The sequence below is a fragment of the Archocentrus centrarchus genome, chromosome 22 (genome assembly GCF_007364275.1).
Source record: "Archocentrus centrarchus isolate MPI-CPG fArcCen1 chromosome 22, fArcCen1, whole genome shotgun sequence".
Taxonomy (NCBI): Eukaryota; Metazoa; Chordata; class Actinopteri; order Cichliformes; family Cichlidae; genus Archocentrus; species Archocentrus centrarchus.
Window position 1 is genome coordinate 12,790,088 of NC_044367.1, and position 19,704 is coordinate 12,809,791.

The 19,704-nt window shown below is 42.2% G+C and overlaps 1 protein-coding gene across 4 annotated transcripts in view; it reads left to right on the forward strand.

Annotated features, from left to right (window-relative positions):
* kidins220a (kinase D-interacting substrate 220a) overlaps positions 1-19,704 on the forward strand; it is a 46,270-nt gene that overhangs the window by 16,749 nt on the left and 9,817 nt on the right. For all 4 annotated transcript variants that reach the window (XM_030718573.1, XM_030718571.1, XM_030718572.1 and 1 more), the window contains 4 exons: positions 553-644; positions 2,722-2,866; positions 3,242-3,404; positions 18,042-18,220. In XM_030718573.1, coding sequence (XP_030574433.1) covers positions 553-644; positions 2,722-2,866; positions 3,242-3,404; positions 18,042-18,220 — 579 coding nt within the window. The remainder of the gene's footprint in view (positions 1-552; positions 645-2,721; positions 2,867-3,241; positions 3,405-18,041; positions 18,221-19,704) is intronic.

Below are 19,704 nucleotides of genomic sequence, written 5' to 3' on the forward strand. Positions count from 1 at the left end.
GCTGAGGCATCAGAATTTGTAAACTTTATGACTAATTCATAACCAGTAATTGAGGGCTAGGTGTTGATTACTGTAAGCGTTCCCTAATGGGACACTAATGGGCACTGTGTCCTACTCTGTAATTGTGAAGAAAGCAGTCTAGTAAATTGCTAAATGGGTTTAATGAGGTCTTCCATTGCCCATGCTCATCTCTCCACCCAATTTTTTCCTTTATGTAAAGTAGAGACTTCTGCAGGATCCAGTACTCAGACACAGCTATGCTAGTTAGCCAATTTTCCAGGCCAGATGACCAGTTTAGAGTCCATTGGAATTTTTGTGAGTCGGGTCTTAAAGAGACAGTAGCTAAAATGAAATGTTTTAGTCAAATGGTGAAATGTGGTGCTGTAGTAATGTACAGTAAAAGGAAAATAATAACCCAGCCCTCTAGTTAACCCACAAAATAAAGTTATAAACTTGTAAGTGGGCATAATAGGCTGGCTGTTTCACATCTGATACTTGGTGATACTTGATCTTCTGTGTGTTGATATTTTGACTCTTCCTGGCTTTCTCTAGGATGGCATGAAGACACGGACAAGAAGATGTCTCAGAACAGCCTGGCTCAAGACCAGGCCAAGCTTGGGAGCAAGAATACCTTAAACCGCAGGGTAACAGCTATTCAAGTCAAGTTTATATATAAGTACATTAACCAGTATTACTTATAATATTTTGCTGCGATATACAAACCCACATCAGTGGTTGAATTCCTAACTTGTGGTTTGTTAAGAAGACAAGGAAGAGCCGTAGCACATAAGGAGATGCAGTTTAAACATATAAGAGTTATACTTGGAAGAATATCATTAATAAAAAACAGAATTAAAAATTCCAAAGTAGCATTAGTCCAAATTAGATATACTGAATCACTGTTTGTCGAGTACTGTCAAGCATACTCTTCCTAACCTAGTAGCAGTTTACTTCCTGCACCAGCCTGTGATACCCAAATCAAAAAAGCTGCAGTAACACATTGTGGTGAAGCTTTGGACACCTTATTAAAGCAGACAGTTATGTTGTTATTTCAGTAATTCCCACAAAACTCATGCTGTTCAGGAATTCACTTAATAATAAGGTTTGATTTCTTCACATTAATCCAACAAAATGAAAAAGCAGTCAGTTCACTGCTCCTTGACCAGAAAACATTATGTTAGAGTGAGATATTCTGGCTGAGAAACCCTTGCTCTCTCTTCAGCCTCCTCCCTGAAGGGGTTGGGGGGTGGGGGTGGGGGGGATCAGTACAGGCGTGGTGTTGGCAGGCGGTGCAGAGGCCAGAGGACAGAAGGAGACACACACAGACAAAAAGAGAGAGGTGCTCGGTGTGCGGCCAAGGTTCCTGGTGTAATTGATGTAATGGCTGTTTATCCTTCCTGCTGTGTTGCCACAGCCTAATGACAAGGCCTAGCAGCAGTGGGTCCCTGTGACAAAACACTGGCACCAGGTCTGCTGGCAGGAGGCTAAGTGACTCTGCTGGTGTCGCTGATGCCTTCCTCCCTCCTATGAGACATTCCTGCTACCCCCCCCCTTCCTTCCCTCCTTCCTTTCTTGTTTGTTTGTTTGTTTGTTTGACATTTGGTTGTACTTCAGGTTTATCTAGCACCCTCTGTTATTGATATTGGCCCCTTTATTATGGGGCAGCATTTTCTTTTTATATGTCGCTAGCTAGCACTTGGCAGGAGGGCCCTATTACTAGAAGTGGAGATTAAAATGAGGGGACAGGAGGGAAAATTGACAATGAGCTCCACATTTAAATTCTGTGGCTTCTCAATTTATGAGTGACACTGTATTTATTGGAATTAAGCTAATTGCTGCTCAGTATTTCTAAACTACGACATCTCATCAAAATTAAACATAGAAGCTGTAAAACTACAGCAAAAGTTAATATAGACCAGAAAGTCAGCTCCAGAGGGGCGTCTCCATGATAGACCTTTTCAGTTCTGACTGAGTGGTGGCCATATGTTTCATCTCTCTGAGAAAGAGGTCATGAGACTGGTGTTAAAACTTCAAAGTCAACCAAAAGGCTTGTCTTGGCTCATGACCATTGCAGCTGTCTGATATCGTCACAGATGTTCTCCGGTAGATCTGTGTCAATAGCTCGCCTGTGTGTCGTGACTTTTCAGCATTGGACAGTGGCTCTTTGATTTCTTCTGTGCGGTCACAGGGATTTAGCGCTGTATAGGTTATGGCCATTAAGAGATGGTTAAAATGTATATAGATCTCTTTTATAGGGCTTAGTTGTAAACTTATAATACTGATAATATTGATATTATTCCATCTACATGTATTCGGTGGCCCATTCAAGCACAAGTTCTTAAAATGGTCTTGGATCACATGGTGACCGTGAAACCTCTCCTCTGGTCCCATGATGCATGTATTGGGACGATAAGGATGCGTTCTCACAAACATCTGTGAGGGTTTACAAAAACTGCTGTTGTTTCTCTTTAGAAATCGAACATTAAAAATAAAAAATCTGTGGCTCTTTATGGTTCCTCGGCTGTATTGCTTTGCCACGTGTGGCTACAAAACACTTACTGTTTTCCTTTTCCCTTTTTTATTATACTGCAAAATGTTTTTGTTTCTTGTTTTTTTTGGCAGTGTATTATGTAACTTATTGTGAAGTAAAATGAATCTGAAAAATGTTATATCCATGCATGAAACATTTCCAGCCTTATGCTAATGTGTTTGTCTGTTAAGGACACATACCGACGTCGCCAGATGCAGAGGACCCTCACCAGACAGATGTCCTTCGACCTGACTAAGATGCTGGTGACTGAGGACTGGTTCTGTGACATCAGCCCGCAGACCATGAGGAGGCTGCTCAACATTGTTTCTATCACAGGTGAAGAATTAACCGTGATCTTCTTTAGTAACAAAGCCGCTTTGTGTTTACATAACCACCAACACTTTAAGAGTTCTTTCGGTTAAGCTTTTAATGAAGAGCACATTTTGCTTGTAAGCTTTAAGTTATAACTATATTTTTAATAAATTACACAAGGGTACAGTAACAGAACAGTTGGCACCACCACTTACAGTTTGTTTTAAAGGAAGTTGGGACAACAAGCCCCTATAGCTGATTAGTGCTCATGAGCAAACCCATTATGTGTTATACAACTCAAATATGCAGCCAAAGGAAAATTTTGTTATTATGTAGATTGGAATAATGAGTAGACCAGCGACTTCTGTGGCCCCTTATCCTCTGCTTCGATGTCGACAGGTCGTCTGTTACGCGCCAATCACATCATCTTCAACTGGGATCGACTGGCATCGTGGATAAACCTGACAGAAGAGTGGCCTTACAGGACGTCGTGGATCATCCTCTATTTGGAAGAAGCTGAAGGGGTGTCTGATCAGGTCACTCTGAAGACCGTCTATGAGAGGTAAACATACAGAAGCACCAAGCTATGATAACCTATCAGTTGATTTATCTAAATGAAAATTAGGTCAAAGGATGTATCTTTCTCTGAGTAAAATACCACATCTTCAAGCCAGAAAAGTCCTGTGGAGTCAGTTAAGAATTATTTTTATTGTTCCCTGTGTATTACTGAAGCACTGTAAGTGACCCTAACCAGCAGGTGGCAGTAGAGGATTTTGTTTTCCACGCAGGCTCGAGTCTCTGTGCACGTTTAGTGCCAAAGGCTGTGCCACACTAATGGGCAACTGTCAGGCAGATTTTGTAATTGACCATAATGTTCAAGGCAAATGATGACTGAGTTTTTGCCTGGACTCGAGATTCACAAAGGGACACTAATCCTTAAAAACTGCACAAGAGAAGCAGTAAAATCTCGTCTCTGTGTGTGTGTATACTGTGAGGTCATGAATGCTTTTAGGCGTGCTCACCGCAGACAAGAGGAGCAGACCAATAGAGGCCGAGTCGCTGGGTTTGGGCGCTGTTGTGCATCAATCGCTGGCCTTTAAAGGTTGCACTCTGTCACAATACACTAGCGCCTACGACTCCTGCGGCAGGGAAGCGTCACAGACGGTTATTGTCAGCTATTCAGCCAGCTAGATTCAGCCGACAACTCTCCATCCCCCCATCTCCAACACAAACCACTGCCTCATTAGACTTGATTTTTGCTCTGTGATTTTTTTTTTTTTTTTTTAAAGGACAAAATTTATTATGTTTTCTTTTTTCTGTACAGAATACAGGTGTTTAAATATCTTGTTTCTCTTTCTTTTATGGGAAAAAATATCACTACATTTCCTTGTTGTGCATGTTTACTCTGTTCACATACAGTGGACACCCTAAAGTAAATGCCCTTACTTTTGCTGTCATTACGATAAGAGAGCCATAAAATACTGATGTTTCTACATCTAACAAAAGGCCTGGATTCGAGTCCCCTTACCGCAGCATGGGGTTGTACTTAGATTACTCATTAGACCTAATATAGCCATCATCTTGTTTTTGACCAACGGCCCTGTCTTTCTTTATCTTCCTCCTCGCTGAGTGTCTTTCCAAATGGCTGCTCTGTTCCGCAGTGGCCGTCGAAGACGCTGGCTTAATGATGATGACAGGAAGCCTCGAACAGGCTAAACACAACGCCTTGCCTAGAGGCCTTATCTCCTGCACCAATCTTCCGCTGATAAGACTCAGGCCTCTGTCTGTGTGTCTTTTTCTGTCTCTGGTCTTTTCTTCCTCTTTCATATGATCTGACGCTCTTTAGGTCCCTTTTTTTTGTTCTGGATGAGTTATTCTGTCTTATTCCCTTTAACGATGGATGGGCACTTGACTGACCTCTAAGAACCTCAGGGTCTCTGGGATTGCCTGTCTGTTTGAGCTTCTTCTATTTGCTTTTCTTTTTAGCAGTGTTAAAAAACACACATACTCACATATCTTATTTCACAGCTTCACTTTGACTAGTTGACCATTTCCTTTTTTTTTATAGTTATCATCTTTTTTGCTGATGTGGATCAGATGTCTATTCTTTGTGTTTTATTTTGCACACGTGTGCGAGTTGTGGCGCTCAGCCATTTTTACACAGCAGAACTGCACATCGCCTGAGCGTTACTAAGTGAATATATTAGTGGTGAAGTGAACGTGGGGGGTGAGTCAGCCCCTTATAGGTCAACTGTCGCCCTGCATCTCAGTCACAAGGCAGCAGCTCTTCCTCTTCTCTCCTCTTTGTAAAAGTGGCTACAGCTAAGTATGCCACAGCATCAGAAATGCAGCTTATTGTTAATCATAGGATGGATAAACTATGCGACTGTGGTGGGAATTCAATATTTTTTGTTTTCATCTTTATTAGTGCAAAAGTGCAGGTTTGATCTTTGCCCAAAGTTCACTGTTAAAACTATAAATTCTCATGGAAAGCCACAAGTTGCCTTTCAGTGAAGTGGGTGAGCTGAACTCAGAGACAAGAAAGAATAAATAGAAATGCTTACCTACCTTCCCTCCTATCTCACACAAACACGCAGGCTTTCGAAAGAGCTAAATGCTTTTTTTTTTTTTTTTTAAAGTAAGTTGCTTTGCAGTGACAAGCATCAACGAAGGGCTGTAAAGTGTCATTTTAGGACATGGCGTGCAGAGAAAAGCTCAGTTCTGATTCCTGTTGCAGGAACAGGCTAGTACAGCCTTCTTAATCTGATGGAGAATGTGTAATCGGTTAATAACCTCAGCGATTTTTATCATTAATGCTAAGACTGAGGGCCACCCAGGCAAATGCAAGGTAGCTGAGAGAAAGAAGTGTGTGAAGAACAAAGATAGCACTGTCTGTAGAAGATACTGGCCCAAAGCAGTCAAGCTTAACACGGAGCATTGGTAAAATGTTTGAATCACTACTTCTGCAGGGGAGATTACAAATGACACCTCCAGGAGTGAGTCAGCGCTTTGGCCTGTCCAGTACTCTGACAGAACCTGAAGAGAAAACAAAAAAAGGAAGTGCTTCAGACCGATATCTGCAAGTCTTCAATTTGTAGCTGTCAAATTAACAAATCCAAATCCTTCTTTTGAGTTTGTTTTTTAATCATTAGTAAATTAGATTTGGACCCTGCAGCATCATGACTGTCATTTTCAGTTCTATCATTGCTTCCTCCTCATTATTGTCTCTTCTCAGGATTTTTTTTCCCCTTACCTGCCATTAGACACTTGATGATTATAGCTACCCTGGCCCTCTCACGCTTTACAGTTATTGCTGGATATTTATTTCCTTCCATTTTGCTATGTAATGTAAACTCTGTACAGTGATTTTAAGTGACTGAACAAGCAGGTTCAGGATGTTGAATACACATCTGTTATTGGGAAAGGTTTTGTGAATAACGAGCAAACTTCTTAACTGGCAGATTTTACTTTTAAAGTAGATGATCAGATTAGATTTTTCTAAATGTAACTACAAATTTAGGCTTTTTCCCCCTCATCTTTGTCTTTAATTGAGCATTAAAAACAATAAATGTGCATGATATTGCATTTGTAATCAAATTTATTTAAATGTGTAGAGTATACGTTATGGAGCAGCTGATTCACAGGATAAGGACTCAAGAGGAACAATTCTGAGAGAAATGGGGGAAATGAACTGTATACGCATCAACAACAGGAGAAAGACTTACATTGATACATAGAAACAAACTGTAGATAAGGCAATGTGGCATGTTCTCCTGTTAAGTATTATTTTATTTATTTCTTTTTGTTTGTTTCAGAGTTTTTTATTGATTGTATAAAGGAAAAAAATAAAAGTATCATAAAACACGTAGAGTAAATGTTAATGCAGCCTTAGCCAATAAACTGCAAGAAAATAAAAGACATCAAAGATTTTGCAGACAAAATAAAAGGCAAACCAACCACATTTTTTGCTTTATAGTGAATCATTTTTTTAAAGTATTTCCCAAGTTCTGTGAAAGGAATTTTTGACACGCAGGACGTTCAAGTCAGCAAATTCACTTTGGTCTTTTTGGAGGTCGTTCCTCACCAGGAGCGACATGTTTTGGGTCGTTGTTGTGTTGGAAGACAAAGTCACGACCCAGACCCAGTTTTGCTGCTTGAGATTTTCTTTCAAAATCTTCACATATCCTTCCTCCTTCATGATTGCTTCCATCTGACGAGATTCCCGATTCCAGACGCATTGAAGCATTCCTATAGCATAATACTCCCACCACCGTGTTTCACTGTGGGGACGGTGTTCTTTGGGTTGTACACACCTCCCTTCTTTCTTCTAACACAAAGAGCATCTCTAAAGCCAAAGAGTTCTAGTTTGGTCTCATCTGACCAAAGGATGAGCCTCCAGAGTGTTTGGTCTTTCTAAAGGTTGTCCTCAGCATACTTCAGTCTGGCTTGAAGTCTCATCTGCAGAAAAGGAGTTTTTCTTGGTCTGCAACCTCACAGTCCATTCCTTTGAGTGGGTCTAGTGATTGTCTTCTTGTCTTGGCTGAGTCATTCACGAGTGTCTTGGCAGTTGTTCTGGGGGTCTTTAGACACATCTCTCACTAGTTTTGTTTCCAGAGCCTGAAACAATAATTCTGCCAGGCTTGTTCTGTATTGTGTGGCTCTTTTTGAATTTCTTGATGATACTTCCCGCTCCAGTTCTTGACACATGGAAACACTGTGACAACTTTGTATATCCATCTTCTCCTTTGTGAGCATCGAGTCTAAACTGATTTCTTTTGTTTTGGCAGGAAGCTTTCTCAAGTGACAGCTCAAACCTTTGCTGAGGTTTTTATACTGTATGTAAGTTGGAAGATAACCCTCAGTTTTAACTTGACAAGCTTTGAGCATTGCAACGTTAAAGCACATCGGTATCTAAAAAAAAAAAAAGGTCAGTTTTTCAGGGGGCTAATAATATTGACCCTGGTAAAGTTCTGTTTGTTAGCAAAGAAAACCCCCCACAAAACCCAAGAAAAGACAAGTAATGAAGACACATGGAATGTAAATAGTCAGTGGATGAGTCAGTTGGCAGAAACTGTGATAAGTGGTCATTTTTTTAAATTAAAAAAATATTGGTTCCAGCCATTCAAATAGCTAGAACCATAACCAAAGGAGTTCCTGCTTCCTTTGGTTTCTGTAACACTGAATAACTTTTAGGTTTTGGACGTGAATTACGCTTAACTGCAGGATCTTCAGGGACTATTGAATGACTTGTACTGTTTTTTTTTCATTCTTTTGTTAGTGATGATTTGTTTCACAGTGAAGTCATTTTGGATGTAGGGTTACCATAAGGGGATCTAATCATCTATGAGGGTGGGTTCAATCGGGCCCTAAGAGAGTTTATTCCTGGACACCCAGATCCAGTTTTCAGCTCTAGGAAAAAAAAAAGTGTCACCGTTCCACTGAGCAGGTTCCTGCATTGCTCTGACATCTGGTACCCTGTGTGTGCCAGGATGCCCCTGCTGCACTCAGGAGTGTGTTTCTGGCGTTGCACCTGAATCTTCTGTTCATTACACACCCACTCATATATACACACAAACTATTTCATGTCATGGACTTATAGACACACACACACACACACACACACACACACACACACACACACACACACACACACACACACACACACACACACACACACACACACACACACTGAAACTCATTTGCCACTACAAGTTTTTGCAATTTACACAAGCACACACATCAACTCACAAATCTTACGCATGTGGTTGATAGAAAACAAACACACACACACACACACACACACACACACACACACACACAGAGAGCTAGTTCTCACACCAGTGCAAGAACATATGTCACCCCCAACTCCTCTGAGAATTGGTGTAATTAATCAGACCCTGAGATGCAGGCTGTGTTCAACAAACATGCATACTCACACACATTCACGCAGCGCAGGAAGCAGAACACAGCAGAGAAGTTGTTGTCAGGTAAAATTGCGTTTAGAAGCACAGAGCCACAAATATTATTATTTTTTTTTGTAGTTTGAAAAAGAAAAAAGTCCAACTTTCAACTCCAACTTTCAGTGCACGCGATGCTTTTAATCACCAGGTTGCAACTTGTGAATAATGAACTGTTTCTCTCCCATCCCTTCATCTTCTTTTCACTTCAGTTTTGTTGGCCTGACCCAGCGTTCAGCCACCAAACAATCACCCTTTCAGAGATGTACAGCCAGGCACTCAGTGGACACTTAAAAACTTTTTTTTTTTTCACTAATCACAGTCTGAATGAATATGCAGCCCACCAATTCACTCTTAATTAGAGAGACTCTTATCCCAAGTACTGAAACATTAAGATGACACTCTGTTCATTCAGGATTACTTTAATTGGCACAATTATTGTAATTTGGTTGCAATTATGTGCCGGGATAAAAGCGCCATTCCAAAGCTCACGCTGGTGATTCCCTTTATGTGGAGTCCTTTTAATAAGCTCTTAAAAATCTGGACGCAAAAATGGCAAGACCCTATTCTTTTGTTATAATGAACACTTCTGAACTTCTTCTGCCCTCAAATGGAAAAAATAAGTCTTTATTCTTTGCCATACAGCCCATTCATATGGATTCCTGTTGCATTTGCGACACATTCTATAATCTAGCTGCACGACGCAAATGCGCAAAATGGTTTTCTTCCCTCTCTCCGTCCTCTGAGAGAGCCCATTGTCCCCGTACCCAGGAGGTATTTCAGTGAAATACAGAGCAAAACTGGTAATTCGATCGCTCACTGAGCTGCCATTTGCCAAGAGGCCTCCAAACGTGTGTGAATTTGTAAAGGCTAATGTGAAGTCACCTGTGTCTCAATAGAGTTCTGGCTACATTGCTGATAGGACACCACCAGTGAGTCTGCACGCTAGTGTACTGACAGACCACCGGACTGAAGGGAAGATAAAGACAGACAGAGACAAAAAAGAAACTACGTTGGTATGAGATAAAGATGGAAAAGGAAGAACAGAGGGTGGGGGAAGATAAGAAAGGGCATTATGAGAAAGTGAGAAGAAAGAGTTCTGTCTCAGAAGGTAAAACATGGCTTGTCAATACTACAGAGGATTAGACCTGATACCAGCAGGATTACTGCATGAGACGTTTGCCATTGGTGTCTTAGTGTGTCTTGGGTGTAGTCAGAGCCTCAGGTGATGCTGCTGCTCCAAGTGAGATAGTCCAGGTGGTGGACACACAGAAATTCATGCGCATGTCCCCTGGGTCCCACGTGGCTGTTTATATTAGTGAAACTGGTCCTCTGCTGATTCGACTCGAGTGTGTGTGTGTGTGTGTGTGTGTATGCGTGTGGGTCGATTTGGCCTGCACAGTTGTTCTTCCATCCCTCAGGTGTTTGCTGGTGGTGACTAAGGCATGAATCAGCCTCAGCCAGCTCCAACACCACCCAACCCCTACTGAGCTACTTGAAATGTAAAAGAGAGAGAGAGAGAAAAAAAAAGGCAGCTATGACCAGTGTGACACAGGACACAGTGACACAGGAGGAGGTGCATGTATGTGTGTGTGTGTCTGCAAGAGGAGTTTTTGACTGCCAGTGTATGTATTTGGGTGGGGAGGCTACCACGTGAGGACGGAAAGAACGTTATGCAGCATTCTTTGGTAGAAAATCCTTAAAGCTCTTTTCATTTCTGCCTGTAAGCCGAGGTTGAAGGATTAGTCTAATTGGTCAGAAACAAGAGAACTGCTCTCTTCTCTTTTTGGTACAAAGCATAAATAATCATTTTAAATGCTATAAAAGCCCACACCCACCCACCAACCCACCACTACACCTCTGACTGACCTCTGCTCCAGTCGTAGAGCCATCCATCAGTGACCGCAAGGTTGGATTAACATTTAATTTGACACTTAGATGGACGAGAAAGAGCAGAGAGCTGAGAAGCTGACAGCCGCCTGATACTTTGGTATTTCTGCAGTGTTGAGCATTATCACTGATCTCTCTCTCTCTCTCTCTCTCTGTCTTTGTGCTGGAACTGCTGGAAGGTGGGGGCTGATTATAAATAGCAGCACAGGGTTACTAGAGGGTCGGTGCTGACCTTTAAGGGGACAGTGAGATTCACCACTCAGCCACTGCGGGAGCCATGGGCAATCTTGATATATACACACACACACACACACACACACACACACACACACACACACACACACATCCGGCTCTTAACTGACATTAACATCCTGGCCCTTCAAAGGTCAATGGAGGTTAGGCCCTGTTAGAATATGTGTGTGTAGAAACCACACTGAAATAGCAAAGAAGCCCAGAGAAGCATATTAAGGATTTTGCCTCTAATGAGAGGTTTCACAAATGTTTCTTTCTACCTTATGTTTTACTTTACGCCAGCTTTTGATTTGTCATGTGACCTTGTTGCCAGCCACTATACAACTCAAGAATTTGGTTATCTGATTTTTCTGGTGTCATCTCTCAAACAATCGGCTTTTATAAAAGTTCTAAGTAATCACGCAAGGCCTCTAACTTGGACACAAATCGGAGTGGAGAAGCTTTTGTTTTACCACAGCAATTTCCTTTTCTTTCTCTCACATTCTTTCTTTCTTTCTTTTTTTCTCATTCCAATCTCTCTTCTTGTTATTGATACATGTATCGCATTCGGTGACGTTAAACAGGATTACTCATCCAGCCTGAGAATTCATTTTTCACTGTATGGATCTTAGTTTCATTCTTATTCCAGCTGCATAATCTGCAGCTGCCCATTTGTCTTCACTTGAGCAGTCCACCCCACTTAACCCAGCATCATATGGCCTATCAACTGGCCATTACAGCTATCAAACAACCACATGTGCTGATATGAGCTTCATGGTGCAATTACTGTCACAATGAACAAACTGTGTAATGGCCCAAGGATGCTCCAAACTGTCTTCTTGTGCGTAAATCACCAAGTTGAGGTTTACTGTTTTAATATTTGTCAAGAATGAGGCCTTCGTTACTCTGAGTGGAGGGTTCAGTTAAGGTTTTTGGGGTCTGGAACAAGGAGGCTCCATTTTGGCGCTACACATGAGTTTAATCAACATTTCACGGAACCACTGAGTCCTGAGCCCGTTTCACTGAGAGGCCGCTTGCTCCAAAGCTGCTTGGTTTTTATCAGCATGGTGTGTTTCCCATTAGCCTGCTTGTCTCTGTGGTTTGCTTTGGGATGCACAGGTCCAGCTTAGTACAAGAGAGTTTCAATTACTGGACTTAACTTTGCCACAAATGTATATGGAAAGCAGACGCTGCCGCAAGTTGTCAGTTGGCACTGCCAAGACAAGGAAGCAAGGAAAAGAGAAAGTTAGAGACCGAGGGAAAAGCAGAGACCAGGGGTGTCCACAGTACTTGAAGCATTTGATTTAAATCAAGGAAATGCGTCTGGATTTTTAAGGAGACAAAGAACATGGCGTCATCTAAAGTGAAAACATATTTTTGCTCTCCCCCTCTGCCTTTGGGTGGTGGAGGTCTTGGCAGCTTCCACTGTAACAATAACCTCCCTCAGCCTTGATGCTGCGAATCCACGCGCCAACTTGCCTGTCCACTGTTTTCCCAGAGAGGGCCTCGCTGTTTTCATCCACACGCTGGGCCGACACTGCCAGCAGCTCTGACATGACTCTGACCAGGAGAGGAATGTGCCGGGCCCGGGCCCGGTTAACTTCTTCACCCACACATTGTTGTACTGGTCGCACAGTGTCTGGCATCGAAACTCTGGAGCTTCTCAAACACAATGTGCACAGGCGGTTGTCTGTTCTGAGGCATCTCTCCATCTTTAGACCCCTTTATTGAAATGTTTGGCAGAGAAACCACCTCTTTGTGGTGTGTGTGCGAATGTCACCCATAAGCACAGTGGGTAGCTATAAAACAAAGTCAAGCAGCACATTCATATTTTCGGTGCCCAGCAAGAGCACAGAAGTGAGAGCGCGATGAATTCAGCTCATTCCCATCAGCTGCAGTGTGTGGGAGGTTGAGAGGAGAAGAAAAGCTATGCCCCAGTCAGCTTTGGGACCTATTAGCATTTGGATAAGCTCAGAAAGCTCCCAGCAGCCACGCCACACAGCAAGTGGTTGGACCTATGCGCGTGTACTACTGCAGCTATAAGCTGGGTCCTGTCAATGGGCCGATTGTGCTGCAAAAATGGCTGCTGAGATGCCTGGTGGCCTTAGTCTTGCTTATTCCTCATCTTTTTGAAAGTAGTATAGCGGCTTCTTGGACACACCAAACAAACAAAACATCCATCTTGTTATTTAGCAACTGATATTTGATAAGAATGACTAAGTATGACTAAGTTCATAGTGATTTGTGTCAGCTGTTTGATGGTCAACATCTCAAATCCAGTCAGTTCTAGGTATTGGCGTTTCAGGTGGTCTTATAGAAGCTGTTTTTTGCCATTTAAAGGGTACTGTATGCGTTTAGCGTGTTAGCCAGAGGCAGTATATAAGAGATGGCTGTAGCTTCTGGGTTCTGAAACCAAACGGGAAATGCCGTAAACTTGCATTTTTTTCTAATGGCCAGCAGAGGGCTTGATTATTGTTACTGCTCGCTTGAAAGGCTGCAACACAAAATTAAAGTCTGTGGGGAAAAAAGACAATTTACTACATTTGATTTATGATCTCTAAATACTTTCCTAGTAAATTTGTGGTCTTGATCACCAGTTTCAAGAGTTTTTGAATACAACACGATGTTGATTTTGTAAATTACGGTCCCCGTTAGAGTCAAGGAGGATGAAAAAGAAGGATATGATTACAGGGCTTCCACCTTGTGAGAAATTGCTACAATGTAAGCATGCAGGGTCCTCACTTAAAGGGATTTATACTTCTGTGTAAAATCTACACTGTTATGTCATAACCGCAAACCCCTCTGAAAGCCTGCAATGTAACAATGTAACGCCGTAACCTGACGTGCACCTCCCCAGAAATCTAACTGCACATCGTGTCGATGCAGCCTGCAACTATTGTGATTGGCCTGTTCAGTACAGTTGATGCTTCCTAGGTATTTTTGGCAACTTTTTTTGCTTTTCTAGGGATTCACACAAACCAGCAAATTCCTAGAAGGAGATTGCCAAATCTGTCGGAGTGGACGTCAGGGAATATATAAAGAAGTGGGAAAAACGTGAGGGCATGTTTGCATCAGGAAAAAAAAAAAAAAATGACCACAACAAAGAGTGGGGCGACCACAAAGGGGAAAAAAGTCCCAACATTTTATTTGTTTCTGTTGTGGCTTACACTGCATATAATGCACCGGGACACAACCACAAGGTGATTAACACACAATGCACCACAAACAAGCACAAATGCTGGCAAGGGAGTTCGCCGTTTATGGAGGTTACATTGCAGAACTGCAGAACTCTAAATCAGACATTAGTCAGGTCCGCCGCTTTCTCGTCATGTCTTTCTTCAGAAAAGTAAAATGTAATAGCAATGTGTGATGTCGTGGTGGCTACATCTATTTTTATGTACAGTTTATGCTTGTTTTTTAATTATTTTCTTTTTCCACTAATCCTTGATTGGTTTTCTCTGGTCTGATCTGATCTTTGTTGAAGTCGGATTTCCACTCGGTGTCAGTCTTTCCTCTCATGCACATGTCTGACTAGGCAGATTGGGAACATCAGGAATGGGCCTCCGATTCTCTCACGGTTTCCCTTTTTCTTTCCATCTGTCTGGTCATACCTCAGTGATGGATGTACTTGACTTGCTTTTAGCAAGTCCTGGTTGTATTCAGAAGACACATCTGTCTGTGCGTCTGTATGATTGCACATTGTACATTAGCAAACACACAACTCAGCAAAATATGCACAATGTAGCCAGTTACTTGGTTTTACCAAAAGCAAATGGTTGTGAAAATAAGACAAGCTAAATGAGTTATTGAGCTATTTTCAGTTCTAATTCTTAGCAACTTATCATCTAATATATGACTCTTTGACCTGTAATAAATCTATGAAGTAAGCAGTCTGAAGTAGACAAAAATTTCTGTCTGTGTCTACATCTACAGCATATGTCTTAGTGTTACTTTCATAATTGGTGTCCTTTCTATTTATTTTTTGTTTACACATTATAGAGTTATTTTAATTGGTCCTATAATAAGATATGTTTCCTTAGAAAGTCTTTGGAGGATGTTCTTTGTATAGCAAAAGGAAGTGCCGCGTGTGTGTGTGTGTGTGTGTGTGTGTGTGTGTGTGTGTGTGTGTGTGTGTGTGTGTGACTCACTGGCTCCTGTTGGTCTGTGTCTTCAGACCCACAAATAAACAGCACTAAGCCAGCTGGAAATGGGGAAAAGCACAAGATTCTCAGTCTGTGTATGGGTTAATACAGTTCATGAGAAAAGGAACCAAACAGCCCCACACACATACTGTGTATACACACACACACACACACACACACACACACACACACACACTTGCGCATGCACTTAAACACACACTCCACCCTTCATCTGTGCCTTTGAATTTTCCCATCCTCACTGCCCAGGTGTCGGCGGTGAATTCTTATAAATGTTTTTTGGAACAGCACTGATGCTGACACCATCACTGGTGGTGCTTGCGTGCATGTACGCTCAGGTAACATCTGTGCCTTCACCTTCAGAATCCCACTCATCCTCTACAGCAGAGGTCACAGCAGAGGGTTCATCTGTGTGCCAGCATGGAGCTTCCTCGACCTTTTGGGTCTCGTTAAAGGTTCTAATGGAAGAGACACTGAGAGGGCTTTGTCCACTGGAGCCAGCTGTGCTGCTCTGTCCTCTCTACTAACACCCTTTTCTGTCTCCTCACTGTCTTTTCTAAGTAGCAATTGGGTGGGTGCAGTGGGTTGCTGTGAGCCACCTGGGTTGTTCTGAGAGAAGATCCTGAGTGGGAAAATAAGTGAGAGTTGAGTGGTAAAATAGATACAAAAGATTGATTCAGTTGAAATAATAATGCAAGATTTGCATGTGATTTGGGGTTGGTTTGCGTATATTTTCGTGTTTCAGTTATTATCAATACTAAACATGTCAAAATGTCTCTCTGAGACACCCAAATGTCAGTATTTCTTGCCAGACTTGTACATGAACCTGTAACAAGGTCACAGGTTTTAGCTCTGCAGCAGCAGACCCGTCTATCACCAGCCATCTGTCCTGTCAAAATGTCCTTGAACAGAGGACTGGACCCCTACCTGTTCACTCACTGTAAGCACTCTGGAGTGTCAACTAAAAGCCAAAAATGGAAATTATATAACTTGTAACTGAGTATTCTGCACCTTCAGAGGTCTTGTTTTTGACCACCCATCACTTAGGTATGCAAACTTGACTAGAATGGGCTGTTGGAGGACATTTCAGGCCAGTATGCTAACCAGATTAAGTTAGTTTATAGTTTGGATTATTAGCTAACAGTCTGCTGTGTTGAGCTCTGGCCAGATTCTGACCTCATCCTGACTTAGCTAGCATGCTGCAGCAGCAGTACTAATCATCCAATCAAGTCACAGAAAGAAAAGTCTCTGTTCACTCTCGAAAACAAATCAGTCCTCAGGAACCCCCCCAGCCCCCCCAACTTTTCGACTTGTATTCTCTGCACAGCTTACCACTAGACAGACGGGGTGATGTATGGGAGGAGGGTGAGCTGAGGTTGATCTGGAAGGAGGGAAGGTTAAAGAGGATGTAGGGAGAGAAAAGCATCTACTGAGAAAATGATGAAGGGTTTGGATGACAAATGGAGGCAGAGATGAGAAAAATGTCTGCTCCCCACTGGAGTCTCCTCATTCATCTGATAAGAGTAACATACTCTCATGATGAATGGCCAGTGTCATAAGTCACTCCAAGTTTCATATTTTCATGTCTGAATGATAGGATCAGCGAGATGCGCTGATTGCTCTGGCTTGTTGTTGTTTGCATCCCTCGTATCGTTGGCCTCATTTTACCCTTTCTGTGATTTCTTGATGCCTCTTTTAACATTATTTAGCTGAAATAAAACTTTACACTTCACAAGCTTTCAGTATTCCTAATGCGTATACATCATGTACCGTTGCCACAAAGCGTTTATAAATTGTTTAAATCTGAAGTTATTCATGTAGTACTTTTTTTTTTTCTCGCTCTGCTATATAGGCCAGTAAAACTATATCCCACATAACTGAAACAACCTCCAAACGTGGCGTTTACTTAGGGCCTGTGATAACAAACATCACGTTAACTGCAGCAGCACATCATGACGTGCTTCCGTCTGCTGCTTGCTAAATTACCCTGATTGTCATCTTCTCAGGTTTCCTCCTCTGCTCAGAAAAGATAACATCCCTCACTCTATCTGTACTCGAACATCCCCGCTTCCACTATCTCGCCTTTTCTAAATCCAGTTATCTCTGTGCTCTCATGATGATGATGACCGTTGGCTTATCTTTTCAATCTTAACAGAACTGCTTGTTATTTCCTCTTTTCTTTTCTTTTTTTTGGTCTGAATTTAATGATTTGTATTTTCTGCTATGAATTCACAAGTCAGAATTTAGCATAAAGTTATATACTCGTACCATATTTGTCAATAAGGCAGTATAGTTTGTCCTCATCCTCATTCTCTTTGGCTGTCCACTAGTAAAGACGAGTAACATATCAAATTGTGACCTTTCTTTTCTGTTTGGGATTGTACTGAATTTAAAGATGTTACCCACAAGCAGCATAGTCCACAGCACCCAGCGTTCCTCTTTAGCATTAGGACTGCAAACACCTGAACAAGAAGCTAATAAACTCTCAGGTACGCAATGCCCAGTGTGACCACTAGATTGCTCTGCAAAATGTAAAGAAGGAATGTATAAAAATTTACAACTACACCAGGCCACAGGTCACAACTACTACATCAAGTGGCCTGCATTTGAAATATATAAAAAGTGTCTCTCAGCACTGATAATTGCCACACTTAATGTAATTTTTGATAGTTTCTAGGAGTTTTGTTGTTTACTTGCTGTTATTTAGATTATTTAAATATTTGACCATAGGGAGAGTTCCTTTTCTGGGTTCATATTTAATGCTCCGGGACACTACAAGATGCAGTAGTACAATGGCGTTATTAATATTTTACACCTCATATGTCATGAAGTCACTGAGGTGCTATGTGTGCCATGTGTTTTTGTTATCCTTGGCATTCCCTCTTAATAAATGTTATTTGTGCTAAACGAGCAAAATGCTCACTTCAGTAACTTCTTCAAAAATCCTTCATTCCTCTAAAGAATCTCTAAGAACATCCCCACCACAAAGGATGTGGAGCCTCTGCTGGAGATCGACGGAGACATCCGCAGCTTTGAAGTGTTCCTCTCCTCCAGGACGCCCGTTCTTACTGCCAGAGATGTGGAGATGTTTCTGCCCTGCACTGTCAACTTGGACCCCAAGCTGCGGGAGATCATAGCAGGTCCGTACACACACACACACACAGTATATTTTACAGATGTCAGAAAAAGAAAAAGAAAAAAAAAAAAAAACCACCATAAAAAGCATAGTGTTAGTAGATGTTTGAGTTGCAATATCCTGTCAGAACAGCTTTAGTGCTCCTTGGCAGTCTCCGGTGCTCTCCTGCAGGGATTAACATTCTTTCAGAAGATATTCCCTCATTTGGTATTTTGATGATGGTGCTGGAGAGTGCAGTCTACCATGTCAAAATCTGTTTTATTTTGTTGCGATCTGGGGAAAGGCAGCATGAAGGGCATGAACTCTGTTGTTGCCTCTGAAACTTTCAGCTACATCTCACGGGGATCTTTAGCAAATGGACAGGGTCAGCTGACACGTGTGCAATTTAGCTGTTATGATGGGACAAAAGAACATTGACTAAATGTTATACAATAGCATGGACACACTGAAAACTGTCCTCTATGCAATGTGTCCAATACAGTGCCAGCTCATTTGACAGTGACATTACTCATAGCATTGTAGCAGGGTTTGCTCTAAAATCGCCCACTGCAGGGGCTCTCAATAACCCGCAGCGTGCATGTCGTTTCCAAACAATCAAATGTCGACCAGGTTTTCACTCCAGCACTGTACAATCAGGACAATGCCTTCACTCCCTGTTACCAATTTGGCCGTAGTGCAGCACCAAATTTCACACTCTGTAGTTACACTGACGTAATAGTGCATCACTATTAAACTGTAAGCCAGACCGGCGCTGTACTTTCGCTACCGTGCGTCAGCGTCCGTTCGGCCCATACAGGAGTGTGGATGACGCCTAGTGTGAAGCTGCTGCATCATAGTGTTATGAGACCACAGAAAACACACACTCGCGCACACACAGAAAGTCTGTTCCACTGAGACAACTTTGAGTCATGGAGGGCGCAGCTGACACAGTACTACAACCAGACGCCCAGTCTGTAAGTAAAAAAGGTGTGTGTAGTGTGTGTATCCATGAAACATGTGTTTGTGTTTGTACATGCTCAAAACTGTGGGCGTTTGCACCTCCACGCTTATACACAGCGGAACGGAAGGTGACCAACGCTCCTACCCAGTCATCGAACTCCCTGCACTCCCTCCTGACCAGTTGGTAATTGGTGCCCAGTGTCCTGTGGCCAGCCAGTGGGCAGTGCTGTCAGTGATACCCGCCCATGAGCCTGACTCACATCATAAGGCCCCCATTGTGTTCACAGGCTGGATTGGGTCTCACTCAGCGTGTCATTCAGCAGCCACTTGTATAACCAGGAGACATTCTGGTGCCTGCTTCTGTTTCTGGTTCTTACTTTCTTGCCAGCCGCACAGAGCTACTCTGTTCTGTCTTCGGGCTTATTTAACTTTAATTTGGGAGCTTTAACCAAAGCTCCCTACTTACCTCCTCCTCGACTTCTCTCGAAGTCAGAATGGTTCATGTGAAAACGGTTGTAGCAAAGTACTTACAGGATGATGTCTATGAGT